General features: G+C 45.4%; 1 protein-coding gene across 19 annotated transcripts in view; it reads left to right on the forward strand.

The window, feature by feature from the left end:
• Positions 1–22,022, forward strand: part of NCAM1 (neural cell adhesion molecule 1) — a 315,535-nt gene that overhangs the window by 283,251 nt on the left and 10,262 nt on the right. For 8 of the 19 annotated variants that reach the window (XM_009424193.5, XM_009424180.5, XM_054662692.2 and 5 more), the window contains 2 exons: positions 10,007–10,131; positions 13,976–14,153. In XM_009424193.5, the coding sequence (XP_009422468.3) occupies positions 10,007–10,131; positions 13,976–14,153 (303 nt within the window). Of the gene's footprint in view, positions 1–10,006; positions 10,132–13,972; positions 14,154–16,685; positions 19,041–22,022 lie in introns of those variants that run through there. The other 11 variants (XM_009424192.5, XM_054662690.2, XM_054662691.2 and 8 more) reach the window with 3 other exon arrangements.

A 22,022-nucleotide genomic window follows, 5' to 3' on the forward strand; every position in this document is an offset into this window, starting at 1 on the left:
ACTTTTCCTTGATGACCCATATTCTGTTTCATTGCCCTTGTTTCCCAAGGATGCTGAGACATTTCTGGAATCTGTGGATAATAACTTGCTTTTTTCTTTTCCTTTAACAGTCTCCTGGATTGACTTTGACATCTGGGTCCTGACAGCAACACCTCCCCATTTCAAAACAAGTTTACATGCTCCTGATGTGGTATTAATATGTAGTGTTGCAGCCGTAGCTAATGCTTATTGGTGTTGTTAACCAAATGCTCTTTATGATTTATTATTCTTCTATTTCTGGGCAGTTTCACTGCCCTCCCAATGTTTCCTATATATGCTGCTAATTTAATTTGATTTCTCCTTTTATTTAGTCTGTGATTTTGTTGTTGATTTTTCTCCCTGCCCATTGTTTACATCAGTTTTTAATTTTTTTGTATTTTCCATGTGACCTTCTCCACTTTCCTTTCAACCAATATCATGTGCGTGCGTATCATGTGACTTTGTCATGTGGCTTGCATGGTGCTGATGATGTCGTCCACGCTGGTGAACAGAAGGTAAAACTCTTTGTTCTGATTAGTGAAATAAATCTGGGACCACAGCCTGGCACATAGGGCACACTCATTTCTTCCTGTCTCAGATTTCCTAAGCAAAGCCATTTGAGAGATTTCCTCTTGTTCTCAATTCACATCCAGAATTCATCATTCCTTGCAAACTTGACATGACGATTTGGTATCATGACAACCTTTGGTTTGGTATTTTGCTTCAAGAAATTTGGTCACACAAACTGTTCTCTACAGTCAACCCACATTAGCCACAGCACAGTTTGCAAACTTGAATTTTTACCAGATGGTTCATAAAAATTAGTTCCTAGAAAGGTGTTTGGCAAATTAGCTTGATAGCATTGTTATTTAACTTCATCCAGTAGTTCTAAACACCATAGTTGTTCTAAAATGAGTCACATTCCTGTGAAAATGTTTACAACCTTGAAATGCTACAGAGTGAAATATATCAATTGCAAAGGTTGTATTTGTTCAAAACCCAGTGAGAGTGCTTCATAAAATTCATGCACATTGAGGACTTTCTGAAATAAGAGATTTAAGAATTTGGATTAGAGCAGTTTGGCTGTGATTACCGAGGTGTCACTTTTTAAGAGTGGCCCTCCCCCAGGGAGGGGGAGAAAATCAAAGCAAAAGTCACTTGGCAATTACCATGAATGGAGATCTCCGTGTAATCAAGAAACACATGATTGACCCTTGCAGCAAAGGAAATAAAATTATAGCCTAATTAAGTGCATAGCGGTGACAAAATAATTAGTTAATATTGTGACTGTCACAACCTTGTTAAAACAAATCTCGCTTACCAGAAGGAGAGAAGGAAGCCTCTGCTCACAGCTTCCCTCACTAAAATCAAACACCTATTCAGAACCTGCCCTTTGAGTCATATGCATTCAGTTTTCTCCTAACTGAAATGTTTTGCTTCCAATCACACCCTGAGACATTGGCTACATGGATCACGAAAGCAAAACTAACTCCAATAACCCCCTGGTGTGCCCGTGCATGCAAGGGGTCCCTGTTTGACCTCACTTCTCTGAGAACTGATTGGGCGACATCCACACAGACAAACCGTCAACAGCTGGTCTCGCATGTCCTTTGTTCCTGGTCTGCTCTTGTGTTTCGTTCTCCTCCTGTGTGTTAGCCCTGTGTACCTTCCCTCTCGTTCACCCTCCACATTTCCCATCTCTGAGCCCCTCAGCTTTATAGGGATGTCAGCTTGGCCCCAATGTAGTCCCATTTACAGCCAGACTCCTGGACTTGCCTATGAGCCATCCTCATTTCCAAAAAGGCGATATTGGGTATGTACATTGTATGAAATAAGGTGGGAATGTCCCAGAAGCAGAAGGACATCTGATGCAGTCCACACCAATAAATTGGGCTTACCTTTAAAAATCATCTGAATATGCAGGTCTTAGGGCAGAGAATATAGACAGCTTAAGATTTTCTAAACTACAAGTCCCACCCAAAATATGGTATTTTCATGATTTCCCAAAGGTTGACCATCAGCAAGACTGGACATTTTTCAGACTTAAGATGACTGTTCAGTAGCTGATGTTCTGGAAAAAGATCTGGGCCTTCACCATGAAATCTTAAATGTGAGCAGTTACTGGATGTTGAATTTGAAACCTATTCATTTCTTTTTTTAAAACAAGCTTGGTCATTTCTGTGCAATGCTATAATTCGGAACGAAACAAAGCACAATGTTAATAAGGTAGACACTAATTCATTCCTCTAAAGAGAGATCTCTTCCAGACATTTTAAGCCAGGGCAAGAAATGTTTAAAGATGTTTTCTGCAGTTGCCGTAGAAACACTCCTTAGCAGTCATCTTGGCTGTTGGTAAAAAATGTGGCCGGTACCAAAAAAAAAAAAAAAATCACTGACAGCCTTAGAGAATTCCAAAGCTATGATTACCCCCTCCTGGAACCATGTCCTCATCCATGACAGACCCTCTCCTGCCATCTGCAAGGGGGCAAGCTGAAGACTTATTCAGATGAGCCCCGCACGCAGCAGGAATTGTCCTTTAACAATAAAATTTAAGAGAATGAAGAGGTCAGGGCCAATAAAATCCATGGAGGAGAGCAACACAGCTTAGTTAAGGACAGTTATCACCTCCTCTCCCTGGGTAATAGCAAAGATTTAAGCTGAATTGGGCCTCAATGAGAAAAGTGAGAATAAGCTGGGGGGTGAGGGGGGAGCTTTCTGCTGTCAGTGGGTTGTACACCCAACAATTGGTGACATCTGATGTTCCCTGTCCACCTTGTACCCCCTCAAAAAAAGAAAACTGCCTGGGATATGCATAACCTAAGCTGGATGCTCCATCTACCCTGAGTTCAGTGGGACAGCGTTTACAGAATCCAGCAGCACTGCGTGAAGTGTGGCGACTCAGAAGGAGAAGGGAGGTTATAACAGGGATTGAGCCCTATCCTTTATGGTTACTTGGCTCCTGAGCCTACAGGGCTTGGCCTGTAGAGGATTGTGACAGATAAGCTTAGACACCTGTCCCAGAAAAGAAGAAGTGAGGATGCAAACTTTGATTTCTAAGGTCATGGCATCATGTCACTGCAGGGCTTCCTCCAATGACTCCACGGAGCCGTGGCTTTGTCCACCAGCTACTGAGGACTCTGTGTAAATGGGACTCCCCACCAGCAGCATGTGTGAGATGAGAAGCCCCCTGCACCCCTCTGTCCATGTGCTGCATGTCTGAGCATGGCTCCCTCCCCAGCCATTCATAATGATATTTTTTTTCTTTAGCTACTGACACTGACTCGTACTAGGAAACGCTGATTCTGATGAGCTAAGCTCTTTAACACCCACTCTTCCTTCTTAGATTGAAAACATCACTAACCACCCCTTCCACTCCCTCCTTTATTTTTTTACAGCTGTGTGTCTGGATTGCCACGATCTCTGGCAGGTCGACACAGACTTTTCACCAGGGTTTCTGCTCTAATTGCCTTTATCTCTAAGGATTCCCTGCACTGGAGGTTCCTAGGGTAGAGAGTCAGTGGGAAGGGGCTGAAGAAAAAGGCAGTGAGGTGTGTCAGCCCGAATCCTGTGGGCAGGGACTGTGGGCTGCTGCTGGCCTTGGAAACTGCCAGTTCCCTTAGGGTCACCAGTATGGGGGCTGAAACTCCCCAGGAGCCACATTCTTCATAACCAATCTAATGTCCATGAAATAGAGTTGAAGATGGGCACGAGCCCCCTTGTGGCCTTGGAGGCAGGAGACGAGTTAACTGTTGATGATAGCAGTTATTTCTGTCATAACTTCCTCAGCCTGGATCAGCCCCATAACCACAAGCCATACCTTCCTGGTCATATTTTCTTTTTAGGATGATGAAACAAAGATAATTGATCAATTAATCTGTTGGTGTTTTCATGACACCCGCGAGAAGGGAACTGGTATTTTTGTGGTTCAGTCTGTCAGAGCTCATTGGTTGCTGTTTAATTTGTACCTCGTGCTGCCATTTGCCACCGCACCCCAACACATACTCTCACATTCATAATTCCTCAGGAAACTGGTGCTGGAAAGGATTTGCAGACCAGATGCCTTAGTGAGTGTGGCTGCGGGGAGCTCAGCATCCTTGCTCTGCAAGCTGGGAACCGGCCGTGCCCACACTCACTCATTGTGTATCCCGAGGCTCCCTGGAGCTAGGAACTAGGATGGCAAAGATTCTGGTCACTCAGGCACAAGCAAAGCCTTAAAGCTGAAGAGAAAAGCGTTCAGGGAAAAACAAAACAAAACTTTACCCCAAAAGCTTGATCCAGCAGGAACAATGCCTAAGACAAATTAATACCCACTCTTACACTGCCCGGCTGTTCTTCGGGACTGTCCGAAAGCCACTCGGCATCCCTAGAATAGCCAGGTAGGTTACCAAAAGAGGCGCCAGGGAGAGACATGAGGATCCAAGAATGTATGCAACATAGATCACATCCGATTCTTTTGTTTGTCATCGAGGGCTAAGCGCTTTGTTTCAGGAAAGACAATCAGTGGTCTAATAACGCTAAATCCTGATTCCCTCAGATAATTTGCTGATCCCCTAAGGATCAGCCACATTTCTAACCTCTGGTTGTAATTGTAATGTTTCTGACTTGGAAAAAGTAAATAGGCTTCATATTTGAATAGCTAAATCATACATTTTGGACTTTTCAAAAACTAAGTGTAAAAAGGTATATATATAGCACAAGTTTCAAATTGCTTGGAAGAAATAATCAACCAAAGGAGACAGGAGTTATGATAAACAAAATGAACAGTATTTTTAAAACTAGACAGTCTTATTTGATAGGAAAAGTAAAAGATTGTAATGCAAGCCCCACATTTATCACAGGTTTACGCTCAGACACCTGAAACTTTGTGCAGATCTCTATGAGAGAGAAAACAAAGTAGATGAATAGAGAACACAGATGGAGGGCTTTTTGTTTTGTTTTGTTTTGTTTTGTTTCTTTTGAGGCTGAGTCTCGCTGTCACCCAGGCTGGAGTGCAGTGGTGCGATCTCTGCTCACTGCAACCTCCACCTCCCGTGCTCAAGCAATTCGCCTGCCTCAGCCTCCTGCGTAGCTGGGATTACAGACGCGTGCCACCATGCCCAGCTAATTTTTTTATTTTTTTAGTAGAGATGGGGTTTCACCATGTAGGCCAGGCTGGTCTTGAACTCCTGACCTCAGGTGATCCACCCACCTCAGCCTCCCAAAGTGCTGGGATTACAGGCATGAGCCATTGTGCCCAGCCCCAGATAGAGGCTTTCTTGAGGATGGCTGTTTGGCACCCCAGCCTTTCATTCAGAAGACACAGCTAACTCTTGGTGCTTGGGCTCCTTTGAGTGAGAAATAGAATATTGTTTTCCTGCTAAAATTCACCAATGCTGTCCAAGTACCCTGGATTTGCTATAATTTTTGTTGTGGAATTCAGATATCCAGTGGAGTTTTCTAACTCCTGGGGCTTCTGCTGATGAGAGGAAGGGCATGAAGCTGATTCAGATTTAAGGGTACAGTAGCAGAGTAATTACAAACAGAGAACCTGCAATCGGCATGGCCAGAAATATACATTTCAATTATGGTTTCTAAGGGAGAATTTCATAGGACCTGCCTATGATATATCTGACTATATGTGGCCTCTATGGTACGTTCTTTCTTTCTTGGGTTCATGATTCACATCCTGCTAGAAAATACCAGAACTGCACAATACTTTATATTTGTTATTGGCAAAGTTTCTTTTTAATGTTCCGTTGGTGTAGTCTTTACATAATACATTTTGGGGGGAACATTTGACTCATGGCTAAAGCGAAACTCCAAGGGTATAATTAACCCCAGGGGTCTTCTGGGAGCAACCTGCCGATTGCTGCTGAATCACAAACCAACATTTACAAATAATTACGATATTGGTTTTACTGAACTTACTCATAATGATTTCAATCAGGGCAGCCATCTCAGAACACAGTGCACATCAGGACTCTCTCAGGCATTTCTTCTGCTAATGTGCTCGATAAAGCAGTCAGCCTCCTGAATGGCAAGGCCCCTTTTCTCCCACCACAGCCCCTCCCTCATCAGGCTTTGTGTAGAAAGCCTAAGGAAGTTTCTCTAACCCTATTTCTAATCTTTAAGAGAATTTGCTGACAGTGAACACTGGAAGATAAGACACTTGATGAAACAATTGCTCTTTCCATATTTTCATGTACTCACAGCAAGTTACAGAGCCACCAAGTCGGTCAAAATCTCTGTGATATTAGTTGAATACGTTCTTCCTGTAGAAATACTGTCATAGGCTCGGTGCAGGGGCTCACACCTGTAATCCCAGTACTTTGGGAGGCCAAGGTGAGAGGATAGCTTGAGCCTAGAAGTTCAAGACCAGCCTCAGTAACATAGTGAGACCCCATCTCTACAAAAAATTAGCCGAGTGTGGTGGCATGTGCCTGTGGTCCTAGCTACTCCGGAGGCTGTGGTGAGCGAATCGCTTGAGTCATGGAGATTAAGACTGCAGTGAGCTATGATTGTGCCACTGCACTTCAGCTTGGGTGACAGAGCAAGACCCTGTCTCAAAAAAAAAAAAAAAAGGTCGTAGAAAGCATTATGTATCCGTCCAAGAGCCTCATCATCTTTTAAAAGAATTAATCATAACTTAGTTTTTTCATTTGGCAAACAAAATGGTGTCTTATTTACCTTTGAGACTTCAGTGCCTAATAGACTACCTGGGACCTAGTAGATACTCAGTACACATCTGTTGAATAAATCATAGGTAAAGCACTCTAAATAATAAACCTAAATATTATTTCATTTTATTTTTGAGACAAGGTCTCACTCTGTCACCCAGGCTGGAGTGCAGTGGCATGATCTTGGCTCACTGCAACCTCTGCCTCCCGGGTTCAAGTGGTTCTCGTGCCTCAGCCTCTTGAGTAGCTGGGATTACAGGCACATGCCACCACGCCCAGCTTTTTTCTTTTTTTTTTTTGGTAGAGACAGAGTTTCACTATGTTGGCCAGGCTGGTCACAAAATCCTAACCACAAGTGATCCACCCACCTCAGCCTCCCGAAGTCCTAGGATTACAGGCGTGAGCCACCGTGCCCAGCCAATATTATTATTTAATATAAAATGCTCTAAATTCTAAGAGAAAATAATACACACATATCAGAGTACTGTGATAGACTCAGATAAAATGATACAAATTATAGTGTTCTAACTATGTCAAATGTGTTCTAACTATGGTATAGATTTTGATGGCTTTTCTCCGATTCAAATTACATTTTTTCTGAAACAAATCTAAAGAAAAGAGAGTACTTTCATCAGGGAAGTTGGTTTCCGCAGGATTCCCTAGACAGATTTTTATTCTTAGGTCTTTGAAGAGACTTGGGGGTCTCTTTTCAAAGATAAAACTTTTGAGATAACTTTTTCAACATTCTAAAGCAAAAAGTTGACAACTTTCTGCCTTAGAGATGTGAAATTGTTGACCTTGGAGTGCATCTCCCTAAAATTGGCTGAAAGTCGTGTATTTTGTGTTCTGTTTCCCACAATGTCATGAGAAACAGCCCAGGTGTAGTTGGTAGTCCGTACTAGTGCAGTGGCTGTCACTGTTTCACATGACAGCAGAGCTGGAAGGAGCCCTAAACAGCATCCAATTCAGGGCCCATATTTTGTAAATGTGGAATGAAACTTGATCGAGGCAACAGACCCCCCATGGTGCGGAGTTCAGAGACAGTGTTTTGCAGGATTGATTCAGCCTTGAAAACTCACACTGCTCAATTTCAAGAGGAACTAATTAGGAATGTGCAGCCAGGGAAGCCCCAGTGGACTGATCCCTAAAAGAGGACCTTGGGAGAAGGACGCAGTCCTTGACTAGTGGGTGTGTTGGAAGGGCCACTGATGCTGCCTATAAAAATCCCCTCCAGGCTAGGGCAGGTAGACCATTCAGCACAGAGTCAGTGTCATGATTCTAAGTGAACAATGTTAAAATAATTTGTTCATTTGCAGTAGGTCTAGGGTCATCAACCATTCCAGTTTGCCTGGGACTGAAGGGTTTCCCAGGATGTTGAACTTGCAGTGCTAAAACCTGGAATGTTCCAGGCTAACCGGGATGAGTTGGTCACCCCAATTTAATCAGAGAATACAATTTGTAAAGTTCTCCTGTGTCTCCTTCTATTTGTTCAGCATTTCTGAATCTACACAGAACTCCTGCCCTGGTCTAAAATCTATGCCACTTTGAGTCGCTTTTTAGTGCTAGATATCTATAATGATGTAGACATAACTGATGTATTATCTAGGACTTGGGACAGTCCAAAGGAATTTGGAAAGCCTAAATACCTTGACATGTCTAAACCAAATTTCTACCTATTTTCCACTGAATAGTTGTGGCCCAGGGCTAGATAGTGGCTTTAAAACAGGACAGGTCTTTGCCTGAAGTCCACTCATCTTTTTATTCCTGTTTTTATTTGTCCTTAATTATTGATCTAAGGAAACAAATAATAAGCACAACTTTTCCTAAATATCCTCCAGACATTGTGCATCCTTCTTGTTGTAGCTTTTAATCTATGCCTGTTACTGCTACTTCTCAAACCAAAATGTGCACACAGATCACTGGAAGGATCTTGTTACAGGTCTAAAAAGCGCCCAGGTGATCAGCATGCTGCTGGCCCTGCGATGATAAGTAGTGGGCTCTTCCTTAGCCTTCTCTCTGGTTCCTCCTCGTATCAAAGGAAGGTGGTTCCCAGAGTAGCTGAATGAGAAGTGAGGCGTGACTCTCGCTGTGCCTGTAGCCGTCTCATAAATGGCCAGTGGTGTAGTTTTAGGTGGTTAGATCCAATCCCTGGTGACAAGCCGTTTTGTGGCTCTTCTGTCACACGTCTGTGATTCTGTTTTCCAGAGAGCAAGCCAGAGTGACCCACCCAGAAGGTAACTGTTTTGTAGCCTCTCCAAGTTTTCTCCCTGAGGTTATGAAATAGATGCAGAGATAGCTCCTCACAGAAGTGCAGGATTCCCCAGTGTGTTAAATCTTTTAACTTTGTATGAGATGTCCTCTCACCTTATTACTTTCAGCATATATTAATGCAATTGTTTCTTTTAAAGTAAATGAGTGCCTTACTCACTGGAGAACCATCCTAGCCCTAGCAGTTTGTCACATGCAAGTTCATCTTCCTTCTCGACCTTGGATTCACAGTGCTACAAGCTGAGTGTATACTGCAAATCAAGAAACAACTGTTTTTCTGTTGAGAAATGCTAAAGACATTTTTCTCTCTCTCCTCTCACAAAGAAAAAGACTGCACTCATTGTTACTTTAACACATTAAAGTCTTGAGAATTAGCACTCACTCATTTGAACCATTAGTGGATACTTACAGGAAACTTGCATAAGAGCCGTAAGGATACTTACAAAAAACTTGGCCTGGGGCAAGTTGTGATTTATTTAATCACAACCGGAAACTTCTTGTTTTTTAAACGAATCTAAGTAATAAAATGTCGTTCATGAAAAGCCAGTCCCAAGAATGCAGCATTATTTACTCCCACTAGAGATCAGGCCTCCTAGTCCCAGGGGTGAGTGATGTGTCCCGGCAAGAAACTGGGCTGTTTTACAAAATAATTTTATAGGTGGGAGTTTCCTACTCAAACACTTCTATTTTCTCCTATTTCAGGCTGTTCCTCAAGATGTGTCAGGCTTATAAAAATTAAATCTTCAGTTGTAAGACCAGCTAAAAGGAAACATAAGTACCAGTGAGACAGGGGGGAAAAAAAAAAAGCCTATTCCTAAAATGGTGAAAGGACCCTGCTCACAGGAAGGCTATTTACCAGAACATTCCCAAGAGGCACTCTCAGTTTGGGCTCAGTCTGAGGCATCTACCTGGAATTCAGTTTTATATTTATTGCTTTTTAACCATTTGAATTTCTGAGAAAGCAAGAAAAGTGTCCAGCCCCACCCTGTCACTCCATCCCATTCGGTGGGTTGGATTTTCATTCTGTGGATGAGAATTTCATGTGAATTAACTGGCTGTTTCAGGGGAACCCAGTGCACCTAAGCTCGAAGGGCAGATGGGAGAGGATGGAAACTCTATTAAAGTGAACCTGATCAAGCAGGATGACGGCGGCTCCCCCATCAGACACTATCTGGTCAGGTACCGAGCGGTGAGTGGCCTCCTTCTCAGACTTCACCAGAACCCTGCAACCCTGACACCCAGCTTGCTAGGGAAACAACAGGGGCAGCCCACGGGGCAGGGGTGGGATGGGGTCTTATTCTGTGTCTGGCAGGTGGCCCATGGGCCCTGGCCATGGCTTAAAATCCCAAGACAGCCCTACAGCTATTAGGTCATGTTCACACTGGGTCCATTTGGAAACCTCATAGATGACTGTGGTGGTGACAAACCCATACCATGGTTGATTTTTCTATGTCTTGAACTTTTCTACAAAGTTATTTTGCCATTATCTAGTACTTCTTGTAAATGCCATACTAATATATAAGAATCACTACCTTGGATAACATGTGTATTGTAGGCCAGGCACCTGCACCTCACTGTGATCACATGCATTTTCTCTGCACAAGAACCCTGTACAGTAGGTCTTACCATTATCCCCTCTTTACAGATGAAGTAAGTGGGTGTACAGCAGTCAATAACTGCTGGATCTCACGCAGCTGGGTGAGGCAGTTTGAATCCAAGCCTGACTGAGAGGTTAGGCTCTCCCCACTGCCCGAGGCTGCCTAAGGTCCTCAAACAATGCCAGTTCCCTCACCAGCCCTTCACCTGGCCACCTGAGCTGTCCTAATCCTGCTAACAGCAAGTTGGCTCTAAGCCATCTTCTCCTGGTTTGCTCACCACCCACTTAAGATTCCCCTCATTCCACCTTTTATCACAACCCCCACGCTGAAAATCACCCTTTCCATTTTGGTTTTAGAATGACACTTGGTCATCTTCAACTATAACCAATGGCTGAGAGATTTAGAGGCCACATCTGAGCACTGAGAATAACCTCTTGCTGGGGTTTCGTAGTAGAGAAAAGAATGAACCAGGGAGCAGTTTCCTTTCTTCACATAGCCCCAAGGAAAACTTTTTCTGGGAAGCTGAGTTACTTCCTCTCTGCCTTGTGATCAGCTCCTGTGGAAGTGATAGGTCTTTAACTAGCTAGCCTTCTGGCAAGTCGGTTCAGCACAAAGCCCCGCAGGCATACTTCTCAGCTGCAGAGGCCTTGTTCCCACTTAATTTGTAAGCAGATGTGAGCTGAAATAGTAGGAAAGGCCTGTCACTGCCCTGAGGCACAGTCCAGAGATCCCAGTGAATGAGAGGTCCCCATGGCTTCCTCACTGCCAAGTAGGGTGCAAGGATTAGGCAGGTGGCCCCCAATATACCCCTGGAAGCAGAGATGTGGTAGGCTGGGATGCCTTTCCAATGGTTATGCTGATGTGGCCCCGTGGACAGAACATAGGTTTTAGAGCCAGACAGACATGGCATCCAATTCTAGCTTTACTACTTATTCTGGAAGAATAGGTCACCTAATCTTTCAGAACTTCAATTTCTCCGTCTGTAAAATGGGGATAAAATAGCTTATTGAGTTGTTATAAAGATGCATTATAATATATGCAAAGAATCTGAAATGCACCTGACACTTGGAAACCTTTATAAGTGGTCACTATGGTTACTGGTAAGAGGCAGGCTCAGGCTGGAACCATCTCCCGTATGACATCTCCAACCATGTCGGATGTCAGTTCGTCTGAGGAGCCACTGTGGCTGCAGCAGGCAGCTCTGCATTAGAAAGACACAGCTGGGCACAACACTGAAATATGTTAGATTTCAACAACCGTAACCACCCTCTCTCACTTCAAAACCTCATTCATGTTTGCTAAATATTATAATTTTATATTATAGATAAGTATAATATAACATTTTCTCTAGATTCTGGTTGTCTCTTGTATAATGATGTTTGCCAAGGAAGACAGAGAAATGAAGAGGAAAGATACCGGAATTGCTTTGTTTTAAATGAAAGTGGGGCCACATAGTGATATATACACATCCTAGCTTACAGCATAGCCAGACTGGTTAGACTCTAATGAAACTAGAATTCCCCTTCCAGCACTACTGGCATTTGCCCATACAGCACGAGCACTGTCACATTCCTAAAGGCATCTCTTTGGCTAGTGCAAACTCTTTTGCCTGGGAGGACTGCTTTGCTGTAAGATAACTCCTCATCCAGCCTTAGCCATGGGCCTACAACAGTTACTAGACCACTGTCCAGGTGACAGTGCTATTGTGTTCTGCCCTTCCAAGGAGCAGCCTGTCATGCAATAAACATCTATCAAGACTTCTTGTGTGCCCAGCAGATATCCCAGGGCATCTGCCTTGTGAAAAGGCCAAAGATTGCAAAGAGATGGGCTGTGCAATGGTGAAACCATCTGAAGACTTCTCAGGCCTTCCACGTCTTCTTCCACAACTGTTTGGTGAGGGAGGTGGTTACCTAATTATCGTTCTTTGTGGGCCCTTTGAGCAGCCCACTGTTGGACTTGACAGCAGAACTTAGTCCCGAGGTACCTCCATCTATTTGCTGCAGTTGTAGAGACCAGGCCACACTGCATGGAATAGAAAAACCTTGTTCAGTCCAACAGATGTTTGTTGAGCTCCCTACTATAGAAGGGAAAGATCATGAGAGGAGGAGAAGACAAAGAGAGATTGATTGATGGGAACAAATACAGTTTGATAGAAGAAATATGGCCAAGTGTTTGATAGATCAGTAGGGTGACTGTAGTTCCCAATTACCTATTGTATATTTCAAACTAGCTAGAAGAAAATAACTCAAATGTTTCTAGCCTAAAGAAAGACAAATTTTTAAGGTGATGGATATTTCAATTACACTGACTTGATCTTTACAAATTAAGTGAATGTATTAAATTATCGCATGTACCCTGAAAATATGTATAGCTATTTTGTATCAATTAAAACTGTTATTTTCAAGAACACAATTAAGAAAAAAAAAAAGGAAAGATCATAGTTTTGGGCCCAAATGAACTTAGCTCCAGCCTTGACTGCAGGTGTGATTTTACGTTAGTCACCTTACTTCTCTCTCACTTCCCCATCACTGGGTTTAGTAAGAGCCTGACAAAACCCCACAGGCATGTTGTAGGAATACAACAAGAAAATGTGTGTAAAGCTTTTGTAGTGCCTAGCTCTTAGTAAGGGCTCAACAAAAATAGTTTTCATTTTTAACGAAACTGGAATCTACACAGTATTCACACATCAGGAAGGTGAGTCACCCACTTTAACTTAAGCAGTATCCTGAAATATGACAAGAAATGTACTTGTTTTATTACTCTTCTAGGACATCCTTATGCATATGTCCCCAGCACCAGAGTGTAGCCTGGGAGACAGGAGTGGTGCTTGAGTCTCTGCATGCCCTGAAGGTGATGGGACCTTGACGGGGTTGGCCCAATGCCACACTGGCATCTGCTGTTGCTTGTGTTTGCCAGCATGCAAAGTTGACCTCCTGACCTGTGCAATTTTTCAGGCTGGTAAAGAATAAAGACCATGTCCCATCATTGCTCTTTTTTTTTTTTTTTTTTTGGAGACAGAATCTTGCTCTGTCACCCAGGCTGGAGTGCAGTGGCATTATCTCGGCTCACTGCAACCTCCACCTCCTGGGTTCAAGCCATTCTCTTGCCTCAGCCTCCAGAGTAGCTGAGACTACAGGTGTGTGGCACCACGCCCAGCTAATTTTTGTATTTTTAGTACAGATGGGTTTTCACTATGGTGGCCAGGCTGGTCTTGAACTCCTGACCTCAAGTGATCCACCCGCCTCGGCCTCCCAAGGTGGCTAGGATTATAGGCATGAGCCACCGCGCCCACCCCCATCATTGCTTCTTATTTTCATGATTTCATGCCAAAAGTTATTGAGTCCCGTAAGTTTTGCCTGTTGTCTGTTCTTACCAGTACTTTTATCTAAAGCTTTTTTGGTCTCTTGTATCCTTCTTGCCGGTTTCGCCCAGAAGCTCTCCTCCGAGTGGAAACCAGAGATCAGGCTCCCGTCTGGCAGTGACCACGTCATGCTGAAGTCCCTGGACTGGAATGCTGAGTATGAGGTCTACGTGGTGGCTGAGAACCAGCAAGGAAAATCCAAGGCGGCTCATTTTGTGTTCAGGACCTTGGCCCAGCCCACAGCCATCCCAGGTATGGCTGCCTCTGCTTTCTGTTTGTTTCTGCTTTGAATTAATGCACAAGTGCTGCACCTCCTAATGCGCCTGAACAACCCTGACAACTTGCTTGCTTACAGCCATCCTCATGATTGGTTGCCCATGCAAAGCTTAGTTTTGCCTTGTACCTATCTGTGCAGTGGGGTGAGATGTACTGGACCCCCAGGAAGGCTTGGCCAAGCATCCTGGAGAAAAGGTCCTGTCCCATTTGGCCTTGAAGGACTGATGCCAATCAGTCCATTGGACCCCTCAGATGGGAAATGCCCCAGCTCCAGCCTAGCCTTGGAAGTTGGTTGAGTAAGGATCCTTTTTTGAGACCTTATCTGCCATCTGCCACATCATACTTGTACCACATAACTGTTCCTAAGCACTTTCTATCTGATGCTTGCTTTATGAGCACAGCCATGGTCCAAATCTCTTCTCTGTGGTGACCCTAAGAGAAGGAAGAGATGATGCCCATTTACTTACAAACCCTATCTACCAAAGGCCTCTCAATGGAAACAGATTAAATCGAACCACTTGTAATAGAACAAGTGGAGAAAATAGATGCTGGAAAGCACCATCAATGAAAGCAATCCGGTCTGCTAGAGACTGTGATGGCAGCAGTTTTCCTAGGAGATGCAGATCTGTCTCCAGGGATCCAAGACCTAACCTTGCCACTGATGGCTGGTCTCCTCTTTGGCCAAATCCCTCAGAGAAGAAGGAGCTCTTCAACTGATCACTCTGCTTTTCCAGACCAGCCAAATGCCAACCCCAGGCAGGAGAGGTGGGCATAGAACATACAGCTGCAGCCTGTTGGGGGGCCCCATAGACTCTGCCATGTTCAAGTGTGGTGGGAAGACGGCCTTGGGCGGCCCCCCTCATGCCTGCCCTGTCTTCAGTGCTTGCCCGGCTCTTGGCTCGGTGGTCATGATTCCTCCTCCCAGGAGGAGACAGGCCAGAGGGCTGTGGGCTGCCTATGATGCAGGGATGTATGTGCAAAAATGGGCTAGGAGAGCAGCAACAAAACGGGATCAGTGTGTGGTTCCCAGTGGTTGTTTGTACATGGATGTGTGTGTCTGGGAGACGTGTGCTGGACCTCCAGTGAGTTGGCAGGTGAGTTTTACACTGTAGATCAGAAGCATCAATTGGTCCCCCCTGCATTGACAGGAAGGCTCCCCAGTGCTTGCTGGGGTGGGTGTTTCTCCACAGTCGCTGGTCAGATGGTCGGTGCAGAAGGCAAGGCACGTGGGCAAGGCTGCAGGAAATGTCCTCATTATACCTTAACAGGATGTTCAAATGGAGGTTCTCCTTGCTTTTCCTCTGCCCCTTCTTTCTCTCCATTCTTTGGTCCATTCCTTTACAATCGACAGCTTGGAGTGAATGTCCAGATCTGTCCGGCCTTCATGGGACACTTAGGAGGTGAGATCAGGTGAGGCTTGAGTAAGCCCTTTGCAGCAAGACAGATTCCTTATGGCAATTGCTCCCTGGGGTGAGACTCACTGGGTAGGCTCTTTGGACCTGCTGTGTTCACATGCTGGGTACTCCTAGCAGCACTGGCTTCTGTGGTTTTTGTGTCAGAGACCGAAATTCTGGGTAGACCTTGTCCTCCAGAGTTGTGCCTGCTGGAGACGTCAGAGTCCTTCTTGTGAATCGCCCAGGTGCCCACTTAAGCCAGAGAGGGCTGGGGGATTGCTCACCTCACCGGTGATGGCTCTGTGGCTCTCCTGCACAGGTCTGAGAAGGTGGTGGCTGTGTTCTTGGTTAGACTTTCCTGGCCATTGAATTGGGATCCGAGAATAAAACCTCTCTGAATTACAAGTTGGACATTTGTGGTTGAATTCTGTGGTCAGCAAGCAGGGTAGAAGGTGAAGAGGGGTACAGAATGAGACTTCCTTTAACAGCACTGTGGTGTGGGACTTGTGCCATAGGAAGAAAAGCCTGCTTCATCTCTGACAAGGCCATCCCCAATCCCTATGCACAGTGTGCTGACTCATAGTGCAGCGATCCAATGCATCTCCACCACTACGGGTAAAACACGCTAGACACTAGAAGACGATACACTTGCTGGCTGTATCTAAGAGGCTTCACCTTAGTGAAAGGTAACACTCTCCTAATCAAACTCTTGTATTTTAGCGTGGAGGCTTCTGTTCTCTCACTTTAATTTCATTTGCTCGCTGATCCCTAGCCCCCAAATTAACCCTGCTGTGCTGCTTCTGGCATTGCTGAGCTTCTGAACTGGCCTTATGGTATTGATACTGCACTGAACCCTCTCTAACCTTTGTCAATTTAATTTACTAAGTTGAATTAACCTTTGATTCTGTGTTTTCTATAGTTGACCTAATTTTTTTTCTTTTTATCTATTTTTTTCTCTGTTTCTGTCTCTACCTTCCCTTTCCTTCTGTCCCCCTCCCCTTCCTGTGTCTGTCGTCACACTTGTCACCTTGGACGTCACTGGGACATCCCCACTGCCACATTTGTTTTTAAACAACCACATTATCTCTGGGGACCCATTGCTTGACACCTGCAGCAACCTTGGGAGGCAATTCTGCATCCTACACCTTTGTCTCATTGCTTTTCTCTGCAGTGACTCTTCTTTTGCTCTGTTAGGAACTTGAACACAAAAATTAAATTTGCTTAAAAGCCCAGTTCCTATGAAAAAGATCAGTGCCCCCTTTGGAAGAACCTGGCAGGACCACCATGGCCACAGCTGCTGAGCAACCATTCTGTGTGGAAGAGAAGGTTTTGCGATTGGAAAAAGCTTTACCTCCAGACATGTCACCACCCACAGATACTTTTGTGCCACTTCATAAGGAGTTTGCCCCCTTTTTAATGGCAGTAAAAAGAATTTGAGAGCTCTTTCTTTAAATGCTATTTTTAAAAACCATCATGCTAGATTTACAGAGAAGTTTCTGCATATCTGCTACTTGTTGCATTTTGGGTTCAAACCTAAATATGATGTAGCAGAGGAAGAATTCTAAGTACCTTCTAAAGCTTGTGTCAGATTGTTAAAATCACCACGCATTCCCCTCATTCTAACTCTGTGCTCCTTGTCCTCCCTTCAATAATAATTGGCTTTGCTTGCAATTAAGCATTTAAGTGCCCATGTTAAAAGAGCCAGACTGCACTGATTCACATGAGCGTTTTGCTGACATGATGAGCAACTGAAGTCACCCCTGTTGCCCATGCACTGGAAAAAAACTTGAATTTGTTTGATATTTTCTGGGGCTGATGAACGTTCTGGGATGTGCTTTCAGTCCTCGTATTACGGCCAGCACCTTACACTGTCTCTGTGAACGGGGCCAAGCCATGATATACCAACAAGTGTCAGCTTTGAAAGGTGTTTGTCTCCCAATCGGGGTGACTCCCCTGCTGCCTGGCAGCATGTCGCAGATCAGCACAGAGTGGGGCCGTGGTTCAGCAGTGACCCACAGAATGGCTTTGAGTATCAGTCTACAGGACAGGTTGGAAGCATCCACTGTGAACCAGGCATTAGTCCCCTACCTGGCCTGTGTGTGCTCAGTAGAGAAGAAGGAGAGGGACAGGCCACTCCCAGACTGCCCAGCTCAGGAGGGTTAATAAATTGGGGCCGAGTCAACCTGTCAGTGCTTCCTGAATGCCCTATCCTCTGTATTGGTGCGTTGGTTCAGTGACATTTTCTAAACTCTCCTGAAAATCCAGCTGCTCCTCCCTGCTGCTTGGGAGTTCATCCAGGAGAGGAAATGGGTGTGTTTTCTTAAGGTCCCTCGTGGAGACTCAGGGCTGAATCCTGCTTGGTAATATCAGTGTGTGCGCTTGGGGATGGACCTTCTACTGAATAAAAACTCCCTCCCTCCCCCCATTGTGGTCACATATCATTCTACATATCTCATCTCTGAGCATCTCCATGGAAGCTTGATTTTTGTTCTTTTTGGTTTCTTTATGTATTTTTTTCTGTTGTTATTATTTTTTAATGTTCAAAGACTAGCCTTTCCCTTTGGGATTCCAAATGATCCCATGCTGTGGTCTGAGGGGCAAAGCCACCTATGTTGGCGCTCGCCATTAATCCCCAGCGCTCAGTTTAGAGGCTCACGTGCAGACATCAGAGGCTCCATGCTGCGCAGTAGCTCAGGCAGGGTAGTGCCTCTCACCCCAGCCACAAAACTCTCCCCGCTAGAGTCCCAGATGGCGCTTCACACCAGGGCAGTGGAGGCAGGCATGGTTTTTGGGCACAGGGCAGAGCATAAGGATCACAAGTCAGTGTGGGAGAGCTACTGGCTCTTAGGATCACCTTGGGCAGAAGTCACATGGCTTCACCCTAGGAGGGCCCAGCTTGGGAGTCTGCCTCCCCCTGATCCCAGGACCACCCACAGGAGAGGGGCAGTGTCCATCTTTCTGAAGGGACCCTTTGGAGATCTCGTCCTAAGTGTGGAGAGGACTGACGTGGCCCTGTCATCTCAACACATCCCAGGGTCAGGCAGGCCCCAGCTGAAACAATGTCAGGGTCCTCAAGGGTCCCATTTAGACCAACCCACGGTTTGTAACAGTGCGTTCCTCAGGAGGTAGCACTAGCGCATACCCACTCCCCGCGGACACTGAGTTCCTGGTGACGGCTGCAGCCCCAGCCCCGCCAGGAGTCCTGGAGACAGCAGCCCTCAGAGACCCTGCAGGAGTGAGTGCACCCCACCTTGCTCAGCCACACCCCACTCCCCCTTGCCCTGTAGTTGTGCTGCCCATGCTCCACACACCATGGGGCCCCTTTGCTCATTTTTGGACTATTTATACAGCAGGTTTGGATCATGTTTTTCTACTAATAAGAATGCTAACATTGTTGTGTAGATAATCAGTGAGGCCTTTATGAAGTTTACACCTTTGCATTATTAAAGGAAATAACAGTTCATGTGAACTCACCAGCGTGGCTTGATTTTATTCAATAGTTGTGTCTGACAAAGCAGCAAAGACCCTTTCCCTCCACCTCACATGTACCTGGATAGACTATTAACTAGAGAAATAGTAGCCTGGTGAATGGAATACTTTTTCTTCCTAACGGGGAGCAATCTCTTTTTCCCAGGCATCCTAAGAGCTGTTAAGAGGCATTGCTGCCTTGGAGTCCCCAGCAGGCAGTGGGAGGGGAAAATGCCTTTGCAGAACTGGGGAGGTGGTCACTATGGGGATGGGGCCACACTCTGAACCAACAGATGCACAACTCTGTGGCAAGGTCACCTGATGACACAGCAGCCTTTATACTATCCCTAACAGAGGCTGCACAGAGTGAGCTTGTGGAGAGGGAATCTGAGAGAAGATTCTCTTTGCAAACTGTATTCTATTCATAATCACACTTAACTCAGACGCATCCTGCAAGCCCCTGAGACCAGCCATCTGTTTAGCTGATTCGAAGGAGCAAGCAGACATGTAAAGGGCTTATGAGTGAACCAGAATCCCAGCTCAACAGTTCCAAGAGTCTGACCATCTTCTGGGAGTCTTGGGGGTGAAAGGGGCATTTCTGCTGCACCAGGGTCTCATGGCACAAGGACTCAGGCCCATCTGGATATTTGTAAAATGTGAGACCCATGTTCCTATATTAAGGCATACAAAAATAGGCATCTGTGGGTCTCATTCTTGGAGCAAGCCAGTTCCCTCTTTAGTGCCAACCTCTCCCAAGCCAGGAATCACAGAAGATGGACAGCTCCACCTTCATAATCTCCCTGTCCTGGGCAGCTCTGACCTCGAGGTTATGGGGAAACTCTTCCCCAGAAGCCTTCTTTGCATCCAAGGTGCACTAACTCCCTTGAGTTAGTCAAGGGAGGGCTGAGGGAAGACCATAGCAAAGACAGACCCCTGGAGGCTTATATTTTTCCTTTTATGAAATATTACACAAGAGGCAGGAGATGGCCTTTGTTCTTCTAGTTATCTTGGACTAAACAATTCTGTGATAGCCACTGAGAGGGAATGGGTGTTGGCTTTCGCCTTCAATACCCTGCTGCCCATTTCACAGCCTGTCCCTTCTTCACAGCCTCTTTTTTGTAAAAGCCACAAACATTCTCTTCCTAGCTTAAAGAGCATCTCACCTGCTTGAGGAGTTTAGACTCAGTGTTGGCATACAGTGTGGTCGCTTTTCCTTTGGGGCATACTCTTTTGTTTTCTCTTGATCCACTCAATACCTTAGGTCAAGTTTGTTTTCAGGGTCACTGGGTGAGACAGCACAGTGCACCCTGGGGTGGCAAATCATGGGATCACGTGTTCCTCTTTGTGATGCAGGGGAGGGAAGACCTAGGAGCGTGGTCCTCATAAGAATCACCTGGGCTGCTTGTTCAACTCCTGTTTCCTGAGCCGCATACCCAGTGATTCAGATCCCATAGAAGTGGGGAGCCCCAGATTCTGAATTTTTAACAAACACCCTAGGAATTTGCTACAGGTGGAGATATATTGAGTTTAAAAGTATTTGTCATGCAAAAATAAAATCACAAGGATCAATGATTAAATATGGGACCTACCGAGCATTTTGGTCTTCCAGGAAAAAGTCTTTCTCAGTCCACACTCTGGAGACTGGCATTAGGGAACCTGTACCGTGTGCCAGGCAGTGTAGAATGTATGACTTGGAATGACAGGCTCTTGTGGTTGAAGAGACACTCTCCACCCATGCTCCTGCCCAGTGTGGGAGCCTCATCCACAGCCTTACAGCGTCCCTGCCAAGGGGTCTTCTGGCCTCTGCTCGAGTGCCTTCAGCATCAAGGAACTCACCTCTCAGAGCAGCCCACACTATGTTGGATTCGCCCTGTTTATTAGTCCTTTCTCAGATGGAGCTAAAATCTGCCACCACCATAATTTCCACACATTGGTGCCATATACAGTAAGACTACTTCTTCCTTCTGGTTATAACACCTTTAAATATTTGGAAATAGTATTCTCGTCTCCAGAGTAAACACTCATCCATTTGTGCAACAAGTATTCTTTGAACATTTTCTGTGAATCAGGATTGTCCTAGATGCTGGGGAGATACAAGAGAGACAGGCAGGGTACCTGCTGGGATGTCCTAGGGGGGATGGCTAGATCATAAGCATGTAAATGAACAGAAAGTGGCAGATAGTAGTAAGAAGAGAATAAAACAGGCCAGCAGCATGGTAGGTATTGGCTGGAGGTGCCACACTAGATAAGAGATCAGATAAGGCTTCTCTGAGAAGGTGACACTGGGACTGAGGCCTGCAGGACAACAGAGAGCCACCCTGGAGGGAGTGTTCCAGGCACAGAATCATCAAGGCCCTAAAGCGGGTTGAGCTGGATGTGTTCAGCAGGCAGAAGGGAGGCTGCCGGTTCACGCCATGAGGCCCAACAGAGGAGTGGGCAGAGTCTGCAGCAGATGGTGGGCCTTTTAGGCCGGGAGAAAGACTTTGAATTTTATATTCAAATGAAAGGGGAGGCCGCTGCCCTACTTGTTTATGCCACAGTTCAGAAGCCTTTTCCCTGCCTGGCCCTCCCCTGGATGTGCGCAGTGCCAGTGCCGCCCTCCAGCTGGGTCTGATGAGCACAGAGCAGTTGTCCCAGCTGCTGTCCTCTCAAGCACATAGAGCAGCTTTGCAGGAGTTTATTTTTCCTCTTTAGAGATATGATTAGTTTCACAAAATCATATTTACACATAAACCTCGGAAGATATAATTAGTGCCATTGAGTCCAAAAATCCAGACATATTCCCCACTGTCATCAAAAAAATACTTTCAGATCTTTCTTCAGGGAGTAGGCACTTTACACCTATCGGGTACTGATGTCCGGAAGCTGCAGTGGCCTGGAGCCCTGTGTCATGGAATGGAGAGAAAACCCAAGGCTAAAGTTTCTTCCCTGTTCGGGGAAACAGCTATGGGATCCTGAAGACCAAGAAGGCTTGTGTCTCCTT

This window comes from Pan troglodytes, chromosome 9 (genome assembly GCF_028858775.2).
Source record: "Pan troglodytes isolate AG18354 chromosome 9, NHGRI_mPanTro3-v2.0_pri, whole genome shotgun sequence".
NCBI classification, from domain to species: domain Eukaryota; kingdom Metazoa; phylum Chordata; class Mammalia; order Primates; family Hominidae; genus Pan; species Pan troglodytes.